Raw genomic sequence first — 21,787 nt, 5'->3', positions numbered from 1 at the left:
GTGGGGCAGATCCCATCCCTATGTAATGACCATCCCTACCTCTCAGAAGTTTCAAGATTCCTGAGATCCATTTTAACTGGAGATATTCAGAAAAGAACCTGGATCCTTCCGCTTGCAAAACATGAACTTTTGTCCCTATGATTTTCTCCCAGGAGGCCTCCTTTAGATGCACAATGGCATTAACAGTTGTTTGATCTGCAAAAGTCTTATTTTGTTCACTGTTTTAAATTATTTTTAAATGCACAGTCTAGATGTTTAAATGTGAAAATCTCAGTGTTCGACCTAGGAAAGCAACCAGAACTGTCAGGAAAAACTAACCAATCTGAAATATAGTCATCTATAACACATTCCTCAAATATAGCCATCTATAAATAACCTCAAATTTCTCGACAAACTTGACAATACAGAAGCCAAGCTTTCTTTTAAAATATACATTTTGGGATTAGGTATTGTGTGTGTGTTTTAAAGAGACAGGGTCTTTTACAAAGCTTTATCATTCATACTGCCATTATGATACTCCTCCAAGGACTGACCCTTTACACTGTATTTCATCCCTCACTTCTAGAAAGAAAATTTTAAAAATCCATAGAAAGGGGTTGTGGATAGATTTCTTATATCTAAAATTTAAGCATTCAGTTTGCAAAAGTAGAAAATGTTTTATTCATTTAGTCATTCCACACACCTCTGTAACATTTCTTTAGCAATGAAAGGAAGCCTACTATGTAAGGATTTGTGAACTGTTGGGATTTACAGAATACCGTATGTTTCTACCTGTTCCCGATGTGATAGATGAACACTTCCAATTCTTACCTGATAGCTCCGCAACCATGTTTCAGAAAGTTTAAGATTAATGACTCCTCCTCTGTCTCTTAATTTCGTGTAACACTCCACTAATGGCTAAAAGAAAAAAAGATTAATTAAATTAATTTACTGTAAAACTTAGGAAGATAACAAAAGAAAATTTATCTGACTCACCTCTTTATATTGGCAGTAGACAACAAAAGGCCTTGAAGGAGCAACAAATTCTAACAATGACAGTAGTAAGGGTGCTGGATGAAACCGACTGGCTATGATTAAACTGCAATAGAAAGTTGTATACAGGTCAGCTATATTTCCTGACATATCAAAATATGTCTTTATGCAAACAAAGATAAAGTAAGGGGAACATATTCCTTCTAAGACAGACTTATGCATATGATATATTCCTTCCACTTATGCTATAAAAAGTAAACATAAACTTGAAAATGCAACCCTGTAACAACTGCTTCAACCCTCAGGTAAGTTAAGGTAAGTTCATAGATAGGGAAACTTCCCATCCCATCTTCTCCTCACATTTCCCCAAAAGGAACTTTGGAGGTTTGAGGGCCATACTGTATGAGGGATTCTGGGAACTGTAGTTCAAAAAGTTATTTTTTCCGTTTCTGGTCAAGCCTCAGCAGCAGAGACTCCTCTGGAAAATAAAGGTTTGAATAACATCTGTTCATTCTGTCACTGTGTTCCTCCCTGGGTGATTTGTAAAGTTTCATAAGCAGGCAACACCTATCTGCAATAAGCAGTGGGTAGCCTACAGGGATGTTTGCAACAAGTTCCTTCTCTATTGGCAATTCTCAGGGAACTGTGTGGTTCTCCCAGATCCTTCAATCCAGATTTTTACAAGGCCATAACACAATGCATCACAAAAGCTGATATGTATGAGTAAATCCAGCGTTCCTAGGAAATAACCAAATTTAACTCATTCCATTATGTACCAGTAGGGCAGAACAGCTTCCATTACCCGGAGACCAAAATACAAACAATGTGATTCTGACATTTACTGTCAGGTCTCAAGATTCAAATATCAATAAAATGATTCCACTTCACCCTGAAGAACATATTTACCAGTAATTTCCAGCATTTATTAGGAAAGGCCAAAAAATGACCAGAACTGTGTTGGAAAGAGTTGTTGTAAGAACCATGTGCATTTAATTTAACAATGTAAGAGGAATTTAACATCTGAAAGGGATTTTAACACAGGAAAATTAGTGAATTTTAAAAGTGAAATGTTTCCTTGGTGTATAAGTTTTTTCTGATTTCTTCTGATCTGTGCTAACCCTAATCATCCACTCCTCATCTAAAATATTATAGCTATATGTATAGCACTGGAGAAGAGGATAATTAGATGGAGAACAGTAGTGGAGAAAGATGGGAATGTTAATAAAACAAAGACCATTATAAATGATAAAACAAAAACCATCATAACAAAAAGATGGAACAATATGGAGCCATAACAGTGAGGTTACCTTACCAAACCACTGTAATTCAAAGCAGAATAGCAAACTTAATGGTTAACGTATGGAACTGCACAATTTTTACATTAAATAACAAAATAGGACACTTCTCATAAATGGCCAGCATTATGTAAATCTGACTCACCCATCAGCATCTTTGTTCTTCAACAAAGCAGCAGACTCTATTAGCTTTTTCCTTCTCTCTTCTTGCTTCTTTTGTTTGTCACACACCTGAGAAAAACAATTTATTTTAGGTTTAAGAGCTGAAAAATAGGTGTGGATTTCTAAAGAACTCTTTTTATGTACAAGTTTGTGTAACTATGGAGTAGATCAGGACTGGAAATCATTTAGCCTTCCAGATGCTCTTGAGTGACACCATTCCTCACCACTGGTTCTGCTGGCTAGGGCTGCTGGGAGTTGCAGCTCAACATGGCGCAGTACAGACCGCTGCGAAACGGTGGTCTGCATTCACCCGTTTTAACTTCAGAGGGATGGCACAGCGCCCAAACCGCACACCGTCCCTCCAGAGTAAAAAAAACCCAGTGTTTACGGGTTCTTTTTGCAGTACCACTGGCATGCTCGCAACGTAAGTGATGCGCAGTGACGTGCAGACGCTGCGCATCGCTTACATCAAAATAGTGGCGCCTGTATGGATGGAACGCTGCCATTAGTCCACTGCCGCGCTAGGTATCGTGTGGTTGGTGCACGGTCCCTAACCCTAGTATTGGCGCCAGCACGGCACATTTGGCCCGTCTGTTCTGGGCCAATGATTGGAGGGCCAAGTGATTTCCAGCACACAAATTATTTGTAGGACACCATTTACTTCAATTTCTACACCCTATCAAATTTAAATTTAGCATACACTAAGCTGAATTATAGGATGCATGATGTGTTCCAGTGGTTTCCACTGGGAACCCCCTCAGGGAACTTTAAGTTGTGTTAAATTAGATCAGTTTCCCAAAATGTTAGTAGCCATAAAATCCAACTATCCAGTGGCATTAAACACACGAGGAAGATTCCTTACATTCTTATCCTGAAGTCAATCACTCTAGTCCACAAAGGTACAGACCTTGATGGATTCCGCTCAATAACGTCCAAGTCAGCTGTAACTAAGAAACTATAGACTAAGGCATTCAACAACACATTATATTATACTAATTCTGAGGGTAAATCTAGGCAAACGGGCGATAAACAAGTGTGAATCAGTTTCCCAGCATGTTATTAGACAGCTCTAAACTCTTGCTAAAAGGCACAAAGATTAACTTCATAGCATAAACCAACAAGCAGAATAGCCATTCAATTAGCTGCCACCCAATAATTTTTTAAATGTAATCTGAAAGACATTTTGGAAGTTTCAAAGCTGAGGGTGGGGTATCAAATCCTGTAAATACATGAACATGAACAACAGTTGTCTTATTAATTTCTTTGATCACTATGTCTAAAGAGTTAGTCAATAGAATCTTACTGTTCCCTTTGCTTTATTACTGTCAAATGCTTCACCCTCAGTCGGGATGTCCACTGCTTCTTGTTCTTCAAGCTGATTACTCTCCATAGCTAACACAGTACTGCATTCCATATCTGCGTCTTGCATGGATTGCTGCTTGTCATCACCTGACCCATTGCTGTCTTCTGCCACTGCTATACTGTCTTCAGGCTCTGAGGGCAGGATCTTCGAAGAAAATGTTCCAGAGAGAACACTGGTCACTTTGCTGAGAGGGAAGTCGTAAAGTGTGTGGAAAAAGGAGTCTGGGAATCCAAAACAGTTTGTGGCAGCTCTAACAGGTCCTCCTCCTGGATACATATTAATAATGGATCCATAACCTGCAAGCAATGGACCAAAATCAGCATAACAAGCATCTGGACTCACAGAAATGCATTCTGGCAGACTAAATAAAGTCTGGCTCACACAAGTAAATTCATCTGATGAAGAACTGCATGAATGAAAGCACCAACACAGGTAAACCTTTACTTCAGTTTTGCATAACATTGAACAATCTTGAAGAGCAGTTTACCTATTTGAATGCAAATCATCATGTACTAATCATATGCAGTGAACATGAGGGATATGGTGGCTCTTTGCACCAGTAGGTCATCTCAAGACAAAATGAAAATGAACATTAGGAAAGATATTTGGAGATCCTGTAACTGTTGGAATGCCATGGTCTAAAAAACTAGAGTCTAAGTGTAAAGAAAAATGCAGCTCACCTCCACCCAATTCCATACACCCAAAAGAGATTTTGGAATTGCATGTTGAACCATTACCCAGACTTCATTAATGTGGCAAATATGTTCTGAAACTGAACTGAGTTCCTAAAGCAGTTTGCAATAATCAAAGGAACAGTGATTAAAATGCACCAGGCGTGCCCAAGCAGTCACATTCTAAAGCATCATTTTGGATACCAGTGGACTCTGAGGACTGGCAGCATTGCACTGCTGATCAATACATATGCACTATTGACCAATTATTACCAGCTTGTGATTAACCACACAGGTAATGAAAAAGGGAAACTCCATTGTTTCCCTTCCACTCTTTGTTCCACCTCAGGCACCCCTTAAAATGGTCATTGGCCAATTGGGGAAAGAATCAACTGCTTTACCCAGTGGCTTCATATTTTTATGCTCTTTTTAAAGTTTTACAATTTACATCATTATAGTGGTCCCTTCCTTTATGCAGGGGATCCGTTCCAGAACCCCCCCCCCCCCCCGCCACGTAAGGGTAATTCCGTGTATGCTTGAGCCCCATTACCCCTTCCAGGGCATGCTGAAGTTTCTTCCGGGGCAGCTTTCAGCATATGCTGAAAGCCACGTATGACGCAGGCGTACTGTATTACATAACATGTGTTTGTGAAAATGCTGTTCCACCATGCGCTTTTTCAATAATGGATGAAAAAACTGTATTTTTAAAAGGTTAAGTCATATTCAATCATAGAAATATTAATGTTTTTGTGCTCTTATCCCAAAAGAAAAGTTATGCGTATCAGATACTCTTACCTCCCATTCTCTCCATTACAGCACCCAGGACCAACCCTGCACAAGTTTCCATGACAATCATCTTGTTGCCAGCATGGACATTTCCCCAAGTCAGCATCTGGGCTAGAGTATCATATCTCAAATAGCTAGAAAAAGAAAAATCTATTTCAGTCTCAGTGTGATCTTTTACATCTTAAAGTAACAGAATGGGCTGCATAAAGTTCGAGAAGAAAGGACACACAAAGAGAAGACTGGAAAAGTAGTGATACTGATCTTAAGGACTAGGTTGTTCATTAGCAAACTGATGTCCTCTGAAGGGATACCTGTACATAATTTACTATGATTACAACAAACTAAGATACAGTTCCAAACTACCCATAGTTCTGCCTTACCAGACCTACCAGTCTGTGGAGAACGGACAAAAAATAAATTATAACTGGCCCTTTTCCTGGGACAGGGAACAATCCTAATTAAAAGGCCAACACTACATAAAAATAAAGATTAACTGGAGTTTTTGACCATTCCAGTGACACAGCATTAATTTTCATTGTGTCCCCCCCCCCCAAAAAAAAAAACCCTGCTTTGCTGAATTGTTCATTTTGGCCTAGTTTGCTGTACCTTTCAATTACAGCTAATAATATGATACTTGGTAGACCTCTTCTTTCACTTCTCCTCACCAATCAGCTGACTATTCCTCCTCCCTGAGCATGGAGGGAGAGATCATCAAGGTTACAGCCCCTGGGACTCGCAGAACTAGCTGTGTGGTTCTCTGAATCCTGGGTTTAGCTTTCAAATATGTGTACAAACAGAAAACAATTTTTGCCACAGTTGCTGACATCCCCCATATTTTATTTAAGCAAATAAATATAAAGTTTGCAGTCTAAAAGGTAGGGAAGCCACATAACAAAAATTTTCAATTATATTTTAATATTGTTTAAAAGCCTCTGTTTAATTACACACAAACACTTTTGTAACAGAAGAACAGAAAAATGAAAGAATACTTTGATCACTAGTTAAACATGACCATTCCAACCAGCCAACTCTGTGCAGGGTGGATGGCCAATCCTACCTTACAGCAAATAAACTGAACTAAGTTGCTTTTTGGTCCTTTGAATTCCATCATTCAAAGTCAACCAAGAACATACAACACATTTTACTGTCCTGTGTGGCTGAATGCTTTAATCAAGAGCTAAATCACACTATAACCAAATACAATGCTGCTATTATATATAAACAACACAACAATTCCACAGCATTGGCTTTAACAAAGTTGACCTTTGATTTTGCAGAATCTATTGCAAACAAAGAGAAATTTGACCATACCTAGGTAGGAACACAATGGTTGTATGGGTCAAGACCAACAGACTATCTAATCCGGTATTTTGTTATTACAGTGACCAAGCAGATATTAACTGAGAGACTACATGCAAGAAATAAGGACAACACCATTGTCATGCTCATGTTACCCAGCATGCTGCCTTTGATGCTAGAGGTAATTTATAGCTATCATGATTACAACCTATTGACAATCTTATCCTCCATGAATCTGTTTAGTCCCTTTCAATGACTTCAAAACATTTAAACACAGAAGATTACAGATTCCATTCTTTCAAGGAATCATTTGGATACTAGGTTTCTGATATAGTTAAAATATATTGAGCCTTACTTGATCTTTCCTGGTTCTCTTGCATAGTACATTGTTGACAGAATACGTGTAGATGGCTTTACAATTGTAATAATAGCCTCATATCTGTAAACAAAATGCAACAAATGTATTAAAGGCACAGACGATTTGTACATCCCCAAATAGTCTCTGCAATTTCCAACATTCTACTTACTTTTTTTTCTTTTTCTTGATGTATTTATCCTGGGCAAATTCTGTCTTGTCTCTAAATGTAGTGCTGTTTTCTATCAACTGCTGAACGATTTCCTTCAAAAGAGACATGTTTACTCATTTTTACATAAATGAAAATTATTTTAAAAAACGTTTCACTTTTTTTTTTTAAAGAAGTAGGTAAGCAATGCCCAATGAAAAATATTATTTTTGGTCAGTTACCTGGCCAGACAGGGAAGCAATTGGTGAAAATGTAGTAAAAAAAAACAAACCAGGAATGCTGATCTTCCATGAACTCCCAGAAAATAGACAATTTCTACCTGTGTCTAGCCAAAAACCAGGTTGCATGTGTATGGGAACAGAATGACATATGTTGCATGGTAAATTTCCCAGGTTCAGACTCTGGATTCTCCAGTTAAATAATCAGATTGTGAGTGGTGGGAAAGGTTCTATCTCTGTCATATAGCTATGTAGTGGTTCCCACCTATCCTTTGCCTAAGTCTCAGAGAGTCAAGGACAGCAGACCAGTGGTTATCATCCTTTGGTCCTCCAGATCTCTTGGACTAGAAATCCCAGAAGCCCCCATCAAAAAACTCTGGGAGTCAAAGTCCAAAACATTGGGAAGCTGCAAGTTTGAGAATCTCTAGAGGAGACAAGATAAACAAACAGTCTGACCTGGCAACAGGCAACTTTCTAAGTTGTAATGACAAAGAGCTGCACTTATGGGAAAAGAGTAATCATGTCAATATTTTTAAAAATTATAATAGATTCTTTTTATGCAGTTGCAGTATAATTTTGTAAGTACAAATGGGTCTCTAAGAAGTAGCAGACAGTGAACTGGAAAATGTAAGCGTTGGGAAGAAATAGTTTCATGCTCTAGTCTAGGCTAGTGATGGTGAACCTATGGCACACGTGCCAGAGGTGGCACTCACAGTCCTCTGTGTGGGCACATGTACCATCGTCCCAGCACAGAGTTTGCCAGAGTTTGTTACTAGAAAGCTAGAGGGACATGGCACTTTGCAATAAATAAGTGGGTTTTGGGTTGCAGTTTGGGCACTCGGCCTCTAAAAGGTTCACCATCACTGTTCTAGGCACTCTCTCCTCTGTATGTCATAATACAAGAATACATAGCAGCAGCCTGCTCAGATTCATTACACTACCCAGATTTAAAAGATGCAGGGAGAAATATGACACTGATCACCATCAAAAAGGTGTGAAAGACACAAATGTTAGTTACCTGTCCTTTAATGCCTTTATCCTTCAAAGCCTTGATATCATCATGAGTCAGTTTCTGAGACTTTCCATCGTCAACTATATTACGATTATCTGCACCTGCTTCTTTTGTTTCTGAAAACAGCACACACAGATGCATAAAACATTACTGGGGGAAAGTGAGAATAACTGTTCTATTGGGGGGGGGGATCCTATTTTATTCCTATTCCTATATTTTAAAATCTGTTTCTTCCAAATCCGTCAGAAAGAGATTGCCAGATTTTGGGGGAAAATGGGAAACTACAATGAATTAAAGATTTCCTGACTTGCTTAAACCATAGAGAGGGAGGTGAAACAGATGTATGTATGGGAAGAAGGACTATTTCTATCTTGTCTTATTAAGCCAAGGTATGCTCACCCATATCATGGTACATGCTTGCCCTCAAGGAGGAATTGGTAAAATCTATTAGGCTATCACAAAAATAGTGTCACTTTTCAGAAGACATTCCATCCATATATGTCCATGTAAGTCACACACACACACAACACACAACCACACATAAATATTCCAAATACTGTTGAACTGCAATTCCTAGCAGTCCTACCCATTACACTGAATGGTGAGGAATGCTAAGCACTGCAGTTTAACAACATTTGCAGAACTACACAATTCCCACTCCTGGTCTAAGGCAAGGGAAGGCGAACCACACAGAGGAATGGATCAATGCCACAGGCATGGTTATAGCCTCTGATGTTACTGAATTTTTGGCTGAAATGATGAATGGAGCTTTTCTGGTCACATCAACTGAGCACTGGAAAGGAAATACCTCTAATTTGTGATCACTGATCAAAGATGGGGAGACTTCCGGGAGAAGGAGTGGCCTTAAGGATTGATCACTCCTACTGGACTGCTAGTTTATTTCCTCTTGCTTACTCTAGTCTGAACTATAGCTAGACTTATACCCCCACTACTTTCTTTTGGCCTAAAACCAGAATTAATCCAGTACTGCCTCTGTGCATCACATATATGAAAAGAAAAAAAATAGTATAGGTTGAATGTATAACTTTTCAGCCCAATGCCTTCCACTTTGGTTGGAAAAGGTAACAGAAATATAGCACTGTCTTTATATATCCTAACTGTCTGCTTATCTGGTATCCTCCTACCTGTAGCTGCCTCTTCCACTTTCTTCTTTGGCTGCAGACTCCCACCACTGGTCACTTCAAACGTTGTTCCATAGATATGCCCAATGGCATTATCAAGGTAGAACCACTGTTTTTCAAAGATAATTTTTCTGGAGATGGGGAAAAAGAAGAAGAAATACAGTATAAAAACTGCAGAATTGTTTTTTATGAAATTTCCCAAATCCCATTAAAATAATCGAATATAATGTAGATGCAAAATCAGTATCTAGATGAATAGACATTGTTATCATCACCTTTTAAGGACTAGTGGAGGCACCTTTTCCTAAAGGAAATTCCCTAAGGATTATTTATTTATTTATTTTATTATTTATGATATTTATACCCCTCCCTTCAGCCCTAAAGGCTATCAGAGCAGCTTACAATTATTATTTTTAATTAGACAGTTCCCTGCCCTCAGGCTTACAATCTAAAAGACACGACACAAAAGGAGAAGGGAATGGTGCTGGGGAAGGGGATGAGGTCCAGTGGGTATCCTCTCCCTCTGAGGCCTGGACCAAGGCAGATGGATTGGAGGGAGGGTTTTCCCCTAAGTGTGCAGTTCTATAATGTTGATATGGCCTCTTAGGGTAAAAGCAGCTTTATTTAGTTTAATTTTTCGTTAATGTTTTCTTTCTTGTTGTTGTGTGAGCTTTCAAGTTGTTTCCAACTCATGGGGACCCTGTCACTGGTGTTTCTTGGCAAGACTTACTCAGAGGTGTTGGGCCTTTGCCTCCCTTGGAGGCTGAGTGTGTGTGACTTGTGCAGTGGGTTTCCACGGCTGAGTGGAGATTCAAACCCTGGTCTCCAGAGTTACAGTCCAACACTCAAAGCACTACGCCACGCTGGCTCTCAAGAACGGCTTATTTCTTATACAATACTAAACCACTAGCAGATGTTAAGAAGCAGTCTTACCTGAGTAATATTCTCAAGCCCACCCACTTCCATGGGATATTTTGCTGCCTGAGTAGTTAAGGTGGACTCCACTGTTCCCAATTTTGTTGTTGTTGTTGTTGTTAACTGCCCTCGAGTCAATCTTGACTCATAGCGACCCTATAGGTGAGACATCTCCAAGACCCTCTGTTCTCCACTGCTGTGCTTAAAATCCTAGAGTTGGAAGAGACCACAAGGGCCCTGATCCACTCCGACCCCATTCTGCCATGCAGGAACTCTCAATCAAAGCATCCCCGACAGATGGCCATCCAGCGTCTGCTTAAAGACCTCAAAGGAAGGAGACTCCACTGCACTCCGAGGAAGGAGTCTGTTCCACTGCCTTGATCAGGTGTCTCAGTTATTGCAGCCAACTTCCCAGCTTTCTATGGACCTTGGCGACTATCCTGACTTTGAATTTTCACCTGTGTTAAAACTTAACGTGACGAGCATTTTTCATAATAACCCTTAAAATACTCAGTGTAAAGTAACTACTTCTACTACCTTCTTTGTATGTTTCCTCATTAAAAAAAACCTTGCTCAGTGTAACTTTTTTAACTCCTCAAAGTCACACCTGAATCTGATTAGAAGTGTGATAGATCCAAATGGATGTCGGACTCATTCATATTCATCGTCTTGCCTCCTTGCTTAATTATCTTAACCGTCTTGCTTAATACCCAGGAACTCCTTAATAGAGTTCATCCATCTGGCATGCAACCTTCCTCTCTTCCTACCTCTCTCCACCTTTCCCAACATTATTGTCTTTTCCAGTGAGTCCTTCCTTCTCATGATGTGTCCAAAGTACGACAGCCTCAGTTTGGTCATCTTGGCGTCCAGGGAGGTTTCCAGCTTGACCCACTTGTTAGTCCTTTTGGCTGTCCATGCGATCCTCAGCACTATTCTCTAGTACCACATCTCAAATGAATGGATTTTTTTCCTGTCTTCTTTCTTAACTGTCCAGCTCTGACATTCACAGATGGTCATAGGGAATACAATACCCTTTGGTAAACAGCACTTGGCTGGACTGGCAGTTTAGTCTCACTTCATAAAGGGATAGCAGCATCTATGAGACCAGAGACGTAGGTCCGAAACACAATGCAGGAATCATAGTTTGACTGCCCTGGCTCAGGGCTAGCTAGGGAGTCCTGGCCACTGTGGCTTATTATTGTGACATGGGAGGTCTCTCTGACAGAGGAGGCTGAGTGAGTGGCTCACAAAACTACAGTTCCCAGGATTCCCTTGGCTAAAGACACTTGAGCCAAGACACTTAAAGCGGGGCCAAACCGGGTTATTTCCCCAGTGTGGATAATAAAAGCGTTATTATTGGGGCAGTACAGAAGCAGCAGCAGCAGCAGCAGCAGCAGCCGACGAAGCCATGATCAAGGTCCCCATGCAGCAGAGTCCAGTCCCTTTCCCCCTCCGCCGACCCACCTCCGCCTGAGGACGGCGACCGCTTTGAAGACCTCGTCCTTCTTCAGGACGGCCCAGTCCCCCTCCAGGATCACGTGACCACGACCCTCCTCCATGCCGCGCCAGACCCTCTCGCGCTTGCTTCCGCGAGGAGAAGGAAGGAGCTTCCGCCTCACTCAGGCGCATGCGCCACCAAGGCTTCCGAACCGCCTCTCGCGTCTCTCGGCCTTCCCTCCCTCGCAAACGTCATTGACGGAACGGAAGCAGCAACATCTGCGCTACTTCCGCCCACCCTCGGCCGCCATTTTGTACTCAAAGCTTGTAAACCAACCATAGATGTCGACTGGCTAGAGCGACACCACCAACTCTCTGGCAACATTGGTTATTATAGCGTTGGCTGACTCTGAGGCTTCTGGGAGCTGGAGTCCAACGATCTTAAGTGGGATTTTAGAGAACTCTAGAGCAGGGGTCCTCAAGCTCCGGTTCTCCAGGTGTCTTGGACTTCATCTCCCAGAAGCCTCAGCCAATCACCGCGCATATGCAAATTTCCTTCCTACCTCAGGATTCAATAGACTTCCAGAGCCCCACAAAGGCTCCTCCTTCCTCTTTGCCCCTCAGCCAATCACTGCACACATGCAAATTTCCTTCCTACCTCAGGATTCAATAGACTTCCAGAGCCCCACAAAGGCCCCTCCCTCCTCTTTGCCCCTCAACCAATCACCGCGCATATGCAAATTTCCTTCCTACCTCAGGATTCAATAGACTTCCAGAGCCCCACAAAGGCCCTTCCCTCCTCTTTGCCCCTCAACCAATCACCACCCACATGCAAATTTCCTTCCTACCTTATAATACCCTCCCTGACAGATTGGCCAATTCTGGGAGCTGAAGTCCAAAACATGGATCTAAACTGTACTCTTTAAAGACATTTTGGACTTCAGCTCCCAGAATTCCAGGCTATTGGCCAACGTGGCTGAGGCTTCTGGGAGCTGGAGTCCAAACAAAAAAATCTCTCTTCAAGGGACCACAGTTTGGGGACCACTGCTGCACTAGGCTCCAAAACACACACTGCAGAAACAACCCAGTTTGATACCGTTTTAAATGCCCTCAAGGCTCAATGCTAGGGAACTCTGGGAAGTGTAGTGTCTGTGTCAGAGAGAGAGAGAGCTCTAGGGCCACAATAAACTACAGTTCCAAGGATTCCCTAGCACTGAGCCTTAATGGCAATTGTTAAAGAGATCTCAAACTGAGTTATTTCATGTAGGATAAGAACTAATCGTCTGGAGTATAACTAAAGAAAAAGAAGAGGATGTACACTAATAGGATCAGCAGAATTTATGAGAATATCTCAGTAGTTTTAGGAAGCTGTAGAATATAGATGTTGATTGTATGCATGTTGCATATTATTTTTGTGTTGATTATAATGTCATTTTAAGTAATAAAAATTAAAAAAATAAATATTTTGTCAACTTTTCCTCTGTTTTGGCCTAGTTTTCATCAACCCTGTGTCTGAAAAAGATGGCAAAAGGCATCATGAACACGTCTAATAATAGTACAAACAAATATAACGTGATTCTTGCAGGCCTGCTTTTCATGGAATGGAATCTCTAGCCTTTTATAGCCCAGATTTTGGACTTCATCTCCCAGAAGCCTCAGCCATGTTGGACAATAGTGTGGGATTCTGGGAGTTGAAGTCCAAAATAAAAAATCTCTTAATTTTTTTCCAGGATTTATAGTCCCGCCTTTATCCCCAATGGGATTCAAGGATTAAATTAAATATGAGGATGACTGGCTTAGTTGGTCTTTTTTTGGCAGAAATTCAACGTTTTGCGTCCCTTCTACAGACACACACAGGGAACGAATCTGCGCATGCGCGGCGAACGAACACTCTCTCTTTCTCTCTCCCTCAGAGGCAAAGAGGGGTCCTGGCCGTTGACCGTTACAAGGCGCAAGGCCTACTTCCGGGTCTCGCGCACGCCGGCGCCAAGCTGAAACCATGGCAACGGAGGAGCGCGCGCCCTCTCCTGATTGGTCCTAGGCGCCGGATGCGGAAGGAATCTTGTTGGGGACATGGCGCCAATATGAAAACAGGAGCGAACTGAATCTGAACAAAGTGTGTGGAAGCGTCAGAGGAAGGAGGGGCTCAAGGTTGGCGCCGTGGCTGTCTATGGAAAGAGTGCTTTCTAAAACCATCATCATCATAAAAATATTATTAAATTGTATCATTATATCAAGTTATATTACTATAATATATTAATACTGCTCATATATATATTATATCATATTAAATTATATACTATAATATATTAGGCATAATATACATATATATATATATATAATGAATATTATATCATTATATTAAATTATAGTCTTTTACATTATATCATATTAAATTAGTGTAATATATTAATACTGTCATTATATATATATATATATAAAATGAACATATGATTAAATTATTTTAGTATAATATATTAATCATAATATATATAATGATTGTTATATCATTATATTATAACAATGTATTACTATAATATATTAATACTGTCATAATACATATATAATGAATATTATATCTTATTAAATTATATTATACATTATATCATTTTAAATAATATTACTATATTACTATAATAATGTCATAGTATATATATATATATATATATATATATAATTTTAGATTTTATTATTATAATATGTTACTATCATATATTAATACGGATATATATATATATATATATATAATATTATATCATTATATTAAATTATATATGATGTTATTATTTTAATTTATAATATAAAATGTTACCATCATATATTAATACTGTCATAATCAGTGATATATTTTACTATGTAGCATATGTCGTTAATATGAAAGTATAGTTTCATAATATAATACATATTATAAAACAGAATGTTTTTAAGGCATGCGAAGGGGCCTTGTCATATTGTTTTAATGTATTTTCAGCATTTCAATCTTTTTAGATTGGCAACCCCATGAATTGCGTAGGGCTTTCTTAGGCAAGGAATACTCTAGAGATGGTTTTGCCAGTTCCTCCTCTGAAGTATATCCTGCAGCACCTGTTATGGCTATGAGAGGACAGCAATTGGAGGCTTTTACTGTACATTTGTTTTCATTTAACCACTCTTCATTGTAATATTTGAGCCCTAAAGTGCACTTAATCTTAACTGTGGTTTATTGGCTGCATTTTCAAGTCTTGTTAATTCTTAACTGTAACAGTAGCAAGTTGTTGTTGTTGTTAACCACTCCTGAGTCAGTCTTGACCCATGGCAACCCTGTGGATGAGACATCTCTAAAACTCTTTATCCCTCACTGCTCTGTTTAGTTCTTGCAAACTCATCCATCTAGCATGTGGCCTTCCTCTCTTTCTACTTCCCTCCACCTTTCCTGGCATTATTGTTGGAGTCCTTCCTTCTCATGATGTGTCTGAAGTACAACAGCCTCAGCTTAGTCATCTTAGCTTCCAGGGAGATTTCTGACTTGGTCTGCACTACGGTCCATTTGTTTGACTTCTTGGCCATCCGCAGGACTCTTCTCCAGCAGCACAGCTCAAATGAGCTGATTTACTTCCTGTCTTCTTTCTTAACTGTCCAGCTCTCACCTGCATACATGGTAATTGGAAATACAATGGCTGGTATGATTCTAATTATTGTGCTTAGTTGTTGTGCTGATCTGTGGTCCAAGCAACCCAAACGGCGCCCTTAGTCCCAGCAGATCCTTTATTTACCTCCGAATCTCCTGTTCTCGATTCACACTCCCAGCATAGTTGAATGAGACTCTTGGAGAACTTCGAATCACACAGCCACCACGCAGTGAATTTATGATAACCTTTCCTTAACACACACTGAGACTTGTTAAGGATTTATAGTTCCCCTCCCTTTCTTAACTAAGCAAGCGATAGCCGAACTAAGGCACATGTAAAGAAGTGTAGGAATGGTAGATACTTTTAAAGAAAATATTTATTCTATTAACCAAAATAATATAAATCATACAAGATCTTTTGACCTTGCAGGTACAGTATGTATAGTTATCAGTTATTCATTTCAAGCAAGCCAACAGAAACAAAATAAGGCCTAACTGTTCTAACTGACACATTGCTAAGTACTAATACAGTGGTACCCCGGGATACGAATTGATCGCGTTACGAAATTTCCGGGGTACGAAAAAGTTAGATTGGAAAAAACTGTTCCGGGTAACGAAAGATTTTTCGGGTTACGAAATTCATTTCGGCGCGAAATTTAAATGCGAAGCGCGGCTAGCGGCTTTCCAGCGCTAACGGAAAGCCTTTTCGGGTTGCGAAATGTATCGGGTTACGAACGGCGCCGCGGAACGAATTAATTTCGTAACCCGAGGTAGCACTGTACAGAGGTGGAATCTTCTGGCCTAGATGGATTTGAGATGTAGTTACTAACCTTGGCCTAGCACGATCTACCTTCCTGAAGTATGCTTTCTTGACACAGGCTCAACACTGCAGTTGTTTCCAACCAGCAAGACCCACATCAAATGAGATACTCCCACTTCAGATTCCCCACTGCAGAAGCTCTTCCAGCTGATCTCAGAGGCCTTTTATATCCCTCTCTTGGAAGCTTCCAGAAGAAACTCTCGCTTCTGCTCACTGATTGGCCAAGTGGGCCTTCCATCAGCTGTGATGAAATTACTCATTTGCATGTACCTCTATCCCCTCCCAGCGTAACTCTTTATTGCATCACAGAAGTCCTCAAATGACTGGAGGCCCACAGTTGCATATCTTTGCATTTTAGGATCTTTTCTATTTCTTTCATTGCTGCCCTCCCCATTCTTAACAGTAGCAATTACAGTGGGTTTATGTTTCCTCTTCCTCTGTCTTCCTTTATAGCTGGGAGAAGCACTTCAGAGAAAATGTATGTAACCACTGCCTCTACTAGAAAATTGCTGTCATTTAAACAGGTTGCATTTTTAAACTGTATTGTATTTAATCCTGTTTCAAAGGAGGGGGGGGTCAATTTATTTATTGAGAGTATGTATTATTCCAATATATTCTAGTCATGTAAGCCACCTTGATTGCTGCAGCAGAATGTTAATAATACTGTAGTCTCAGAATTGTTGAGTTGGAACATGGGTCATCTAGTCCAACTCTCCAATAGTGCTAAAAATATCCTTGATGCATGTCGATTCAGCATCTAAGAGATGAGAGTCTAACACCTTTTAAAGCAGTCCATCCCATTGCTGAACAGCTTTTGCAATCAAAATTCTTTTTAATTTTTCTAATTGGAATCACCTTGTAATTTGAGTCAATTGTATCAGGCCCTATCTGAGAACATGCTTGCTCCATCTTCCACCTGACAGCTTTTCAGATAGCTGAAGACATCATACAGTCTTACAGTCTTCTCTTCCCAGCTTAAACATACCCAACAGCCTCAACCATTCCTGTATGGGTCTTGGTTTCCATGCCCTTCACTGTCTTGATTGTCCCCGTTCCAGCTTATTGATATCCTTCCTAAACTATAGTGCCCTGACCTGTACATAAGACTGTGCTAGGCCTTGAACGAAGCAGAATAGGATGATACTGACATTTCTTTTGTACAAGGAAAGGTTGCTTAAAAGATGTATTGGGAGGTGCCATGTGTTGAGACTGAAAGTGTTGCACATTATTTTCACTATGTTTGCAGATCTGTTCGAGTATAGAGATGAGTAGTGAACCCAGTGGGAAAGGTTCCGGACGTGGAGGAAGTGGGTTTCAGAGGTGGAGAGGAAGAGGAGGATGGCCAGGGAGAGGAAAAGGACGTGGACAGAACTCTGATTGGAAAAATGCTGGGAAGTCAGCCTCTGGTATGTCAATTAAACAGTGACTTATTTCAGTGTGTTAGCTGTTAAGGTCTTTTTAATTAAACGATTACGGACAGTACCGCATGAGCCCCATTCTCGCAACAACTGTGCCAGTTAAAAAAAATAGAAACATACAAAACAGCCATTATCGCACATCTTCGCAATAGCGCAACTGGGGCTGCTGTGACCACTGCACTCTCTTCCAGACTCTCCCTTAATCCTGTTTATGCCGTACCCAGCTTGCTTTTCAGGTTTTTAATTTATTTTCACTTTTTTACACAATTCCAGAGTCCTGGTAATGTGATTTCAGTTTTTTAAAAAAGAATATAAATAGAAAATAATAATAATAAAGGTAACCAGCCTGCTTGTGGAGACACTGTCACCGCATTACTGCTAACAGTGCAACTGCCCCAGCAGCAACATTTCACACCTAAGGACTAGTGTGATTAGGAGATCATTCTCCCATCAGTGAAAAGAGATGCCCTAACCAAGCTTCAGAGGCAAAGCAGCTACGGGTTGGAGGCATCATCATGCAATACGTATCTCCAAAGGCTTCCCCCCCTCTCTTCTGGTTGTAAAGTTTTAAAAGCTGCATGTAATAATCTCCTAAATTCTCTTAGAAGGACAGGAAGAAGAAAATGTCTTCTTTGAGAGTATAATATAATGTTTGCAAACAGACTGGCACGCTATGGAAAAGCATTAAGATATACTGTATATACTCATGTATAAGTCTAGAAATTTAGGTCAAAAAATTGACCCCCCCAAAAAACTGACTCGACTTATCAATGGGTTAAAGTAAGAACTGTGTCTTAACTCTTATTTAAAAGAAGAAACCATCTCCTGATGAAAAGCAAGAGTACAATATGTGAAATACAGTTAGCCCTTCTTATACACGGATTTGTTATACACAGATTCAAGCATCCACAGTTTGAAAATGTTCAGAAAAAGTATAAATTTCATATATCAAGCCTTGATTTTCCATTTTTTATAAGGGACACCATTTTGCTATGTCATTATATTTAATGGGACTTGAGCATCCATGGATTTTGTTATCCACGGGGGATCTTGGAACCAAACCCCAGCGTATAACAAGGGTCCACTGTACTGACTCCCTCTACTCTCTCATCCATCCAACCTTAAGAGTAAGCACAAAGAGTTATGTCTGCTGGAATTTTATAAGTTCTTTGACATTGTTTTGCTTTGCTTCATCTTTTAGATCGTTTGCTATATGCCACTAAATTTTACCCTCGACTTATCCACGGATCATAACAAAATCCATAATTTTGGCCCCAAAACTTGCCTTCGACTTATACATGAGGTTGACTTATAGTTGAGTATATACAAGTAGTTGTAGTTCAGTAATGATTGGAGTTTTCCTAATTCAATCCTCTGGCAGAGTTGCCTTTGTATAGCACTGGCAGTTGTTAGCTTTATTGTTAGGTAATAAGTTACAATTGTAACATTTTCCCTTGAAGCTAAGAATTTAAAAGCTACCACTTCCATTAACTTTGTTTGTGGAAATAATTTTCAGCTCAACCTCAGCTCGTTCAGTCAATATTGGATCAAGATACTCCTTATAGAGGATGGAAACTGTATTTTTCAGAAGGTGAGCTTCCCACTCCCCCATAGCTATAACAAAAGGGCAAACATTTTGGTTTACATGTTGTTCTCTTCTTTAATTCAAGTCATGATGAACACTCAGTAGTGTACTTCTATAAAACGTTTACTAGTCTTTCCCTTACTCCTCCTTTTTTGGATGTTTAGTTCCTCAGAATGAGTACAATATTTGACTTGTGTAGTGTTCTTAATGCACCATGCACATTTGTGGTGCTAGATGTATATTAAAAATGCACAAGATAGTGAGCTCTGAAAAGTTTGGGAGTGACTCACTACTGACTAAACATGTACAACATGATTGTGCTGTATGGCAGAATTACAATATCAGCAGTTACTACACTTATAGAAATTAGTGATTGCAATATGCATTAGAATTAATGGATATCTTTATAGAGTGTGGAATTTTTTAATGGATCTTTTATTTTAAAGATTGTGTACCATACTGAAGAAATGTAGTTGCTAATAAAGTAGATTGAAGAAGTGCCTTTAAGTCCTAAGAAAATGCTTTTAACACTGCAGGCAAAAAACCTGTTTTGTGAGTTCAAAAGTATATGCATTCTTTTAAAAACAGATAAATATTTGGTTTATGCTCTCTCCCTAAACATGTATGATTTCAGAATATAGTATCAAAGATAAATTTATAAATATGTGTGTTAATATATGGAAATTGTCCCAATTTAGCCTATGACAGCAACTCACCTTTTGTTCAGAAGACTGAAGCCTTTGAAAAGTTTTTTATGTCTCGAATAGAGCTTTATGATAAGGTAAGGTTTTATATGACCTGTCTCTCTTACTCCTCCTTTCTGTCAACTCACCATATTAACACTTTTAAATGGCATCTAACTGTAGATACCTAAGCCTTCTGAGTCTAGTTTGACACCCTGAGTAGTAGGGTTTTTTCATGGTGGCACCTTCCTAGGGAGGCTGGGCTGATCAGTTTTGCAGGGACCTTTAGAAGATTTGTAAAACTTTCTTCTGCCAGGTTTTTGGGGCCTGGTGTGGTGGTGATTTTATTTCGGATTCCTAGCACTGATTGTATTTAATAGCTCCCTTGAACTGAGTTCTTGTAGTGTTATATCTGTATTCCTATGATATTTCAATGATGATTTTATGCTTTGACTTGTCTTGATAACCCTGATGGGTAGAATGTGAAGCTAAGAATACAAAATGGTGGCAACCTTTGTAACATTGAGACTGTGTGTGTGTGTGGGGGGGGGGATTATTAACTTTTGTTCATCTTCCTTGCTCTGAGAGTACCTTCATATGCTAAATCACATTCATATTGTGTTTCATGCATCAAGCCATTTACATATTATGTCAGCCTTCATTTAACCTATCTCATGCTGATTATAGGCTATCAAAAGTAGAAAATAGGAATGCATAAGTTGATGGGCTCTGCATGATTCAAGGAATTATTTAACCTGTTCATATGGTTCAGATATGTGAACCTGACCATGTACATTCTGAGGTGATAACATAATTTGATAACAGTTTTGTTTCCTGTGGAAAAGTATTAGAAATATTGCTAAAACATTTCATTTTAATTTATTAAATCATTTTAGAAGGTTTTTCATCCATGTGGATATCAGGATAAAACACAATTATTATTACCACAAAACATAATAGAACAAGTACATTGGAATAAAACCTTGCAAAATGCTGTGACAGATTCACTTTCACACAGTTCCATTTTACAGGATGAAATAGAAAGAAAAGGAAGTATTCTTGTGGATTATAAAGAGCTAATACATGATAAAGACTTACTGGAATCGATACCTGATATTGCTACTGAAATAAGGGATATGCCACAGAAAATATTGGATTGCATGGGCCTGGCCATACATCAGGTAAATATGTTAAGCAGATTGCAATTGGTAGACCTTTGAGGATGAAAAAACTCATGGAAGAAAGGTATTATCTGGGGTTGTTCGAACAATTTCCATTTACAATTGTAAAATTTATAAGTTATAATTATAACTTAAATTATTTTAATAAATATAGGTTGGAGGTAAAGATACAATTTATACTTCTAAATGGTGAGTGGTACTCTGAAAATGAATTCCACTGAGTTCAATATAACTTTCTCCCAAGTAAATCAAAATAGGATTGTGGCCCTATTCTTGTCACTTTTAAAAAAAAAAAAAGCTAACAAACCCAACAGTCAAATTTGTATGAATTAAAACTGGTTTGGGAAGCTTTATGTAGCTGCCTTGTCTTTTGCAATCTGGTAGTTGTCTAAATGCGACAGAAGAACTAAATAAGACAAAAGAAGAGTATGTACAGGCTGCCTGCACCATGCGCAGGCTTGCCATCTGCGGACCTGAGCTCACGTGGATGGCAAGCCTGGGGGAACAAAATAGCATGTGTGTCAGCGCCACCATTAGAATCAACAGGACTTGAGGTCCCATTTTTTCATATATGCCGGGGGGGTCGGTAACAGATCCCTCGCGTATACAAAGGGACCACTGTACACATTACCTGTGACTGTACTTGACAAGACAGTCCTATCTGTGATTACTCAGAAATGTGTCCCACTATTTCAGT

The 21,787-nt window shown here is 39.4% G+C and overlaps 2 protein-coding genes across 6 annotated transcripts in view; one reads left to right on the top strand and one right to left on the bottom strand.

The window, feature by feature from the left end:
• The window catches only part of TRMT6 (tRNA methyltransferase 6 non-catalytic subunit), a 46,899-nt gene that overhangs the window by 1,224 nt on the left and 23,888 nt on the right, over positions 1–21,787 (bottom strand). Inside the window, exons 1-10 of one of the 3 annotated variants that reach the window (XM_089478051.1) lie at positions 11,824–12,296; positions 9,448–9,575; positions 8,309–8,418; positions 7,076–7,167; positions 6,904–6,987; positions 5,259–5,383; positions 3,733–4,088; positions 2,413–2,498; positions 976–1,078; positions 811–897 (exon numbers count right to left, since the gene is read on the bottom strand). In XM_089478051.1, the coding sequence (XP_089334177.1) occupies positions 811–897; positions 976–1,078; positions 2,413–2,498; positions 3,733–4,088; positions 5,259–5,383; positions 6,904–6,987; positions 7,076–7,167; positions 8,309–8,418; positions 9,448–9,575; positions 11,824–11,918 (1,266 nt within the window). In that variant the 5' untranslated portion in view covers positions 11,919–12,296. Of the gene's footprint in view, positions 1–810; positions 898–975; positions 1,079–2,412; positions 2,499–3,732; positions 4,089–5,258; positions 5,384–6,903; positions 6,988–7,075; positions 7,168–8,308; positions 8,419–8,701; positions 8,755–9,447; positions 9,576–11,823; positions 12,297–21,787 lie in introns of those variants that run through there. The other 2 variants (XM_089478054.1, XM_089478053.1) reach the window with 2 other exon arrangements.
• Positions 13,718–21,787, top strand: part of LOC149305250 (DNA helicase MCM8-like) — a 58,685-nt gene continuing 50,615 nt past the window's right edge. For 2 of the 3 annotated variants that reach the window (XM_089478050.1, XM_089478047.1), the window contains exons 1-5: positions 13,718–13,947; positions 17,470–17,629; positions 19,158–19,232; positions 19,925–20,007; positions 20,941–21,090. In XM_089478050.1, coding sequence (XP_089334176.1) covers positions 17,488–17,629; positions 19,158–19,232; positions 19,925–20,007; positions 20,941–21,090 — 450 coding nt within the window. In that variant the 5' untranslated portion in view covers positions 13,718–13,947; positions 17,470–17,487. Of the gene's footprint in view, positions 13,948–16,673; positions 16,702–17,469; positions 17,630–19,157; positions 19,233–19,924; positions 20,008–20,940; positions 21,091–21,787 lie in introns of those variants that run through there. The other variant, XM_089478048.1, reaches the window with a different exon arrangement.

Source organism: Sceloporus occidentalis, unplaced genomic scaffold, assembly GCF_023333645.1.
Source record: "Sceloporus occidentalis isolate IW3139 unplaced genomic scaffold, rSceOcc1.0.p SCAF_12, whole genome shotgun sequence".
Classification (NCBI taxonomy): Eukaryota; Metazoa; Chordata; class Lepidosauria; order Squamata; family Phrynosomatidae; genus Sceloporus; species Sceloporus occidentalis.
This window is presented reverse-complemented; position numbering and strand designations above follow the sequence as displayed.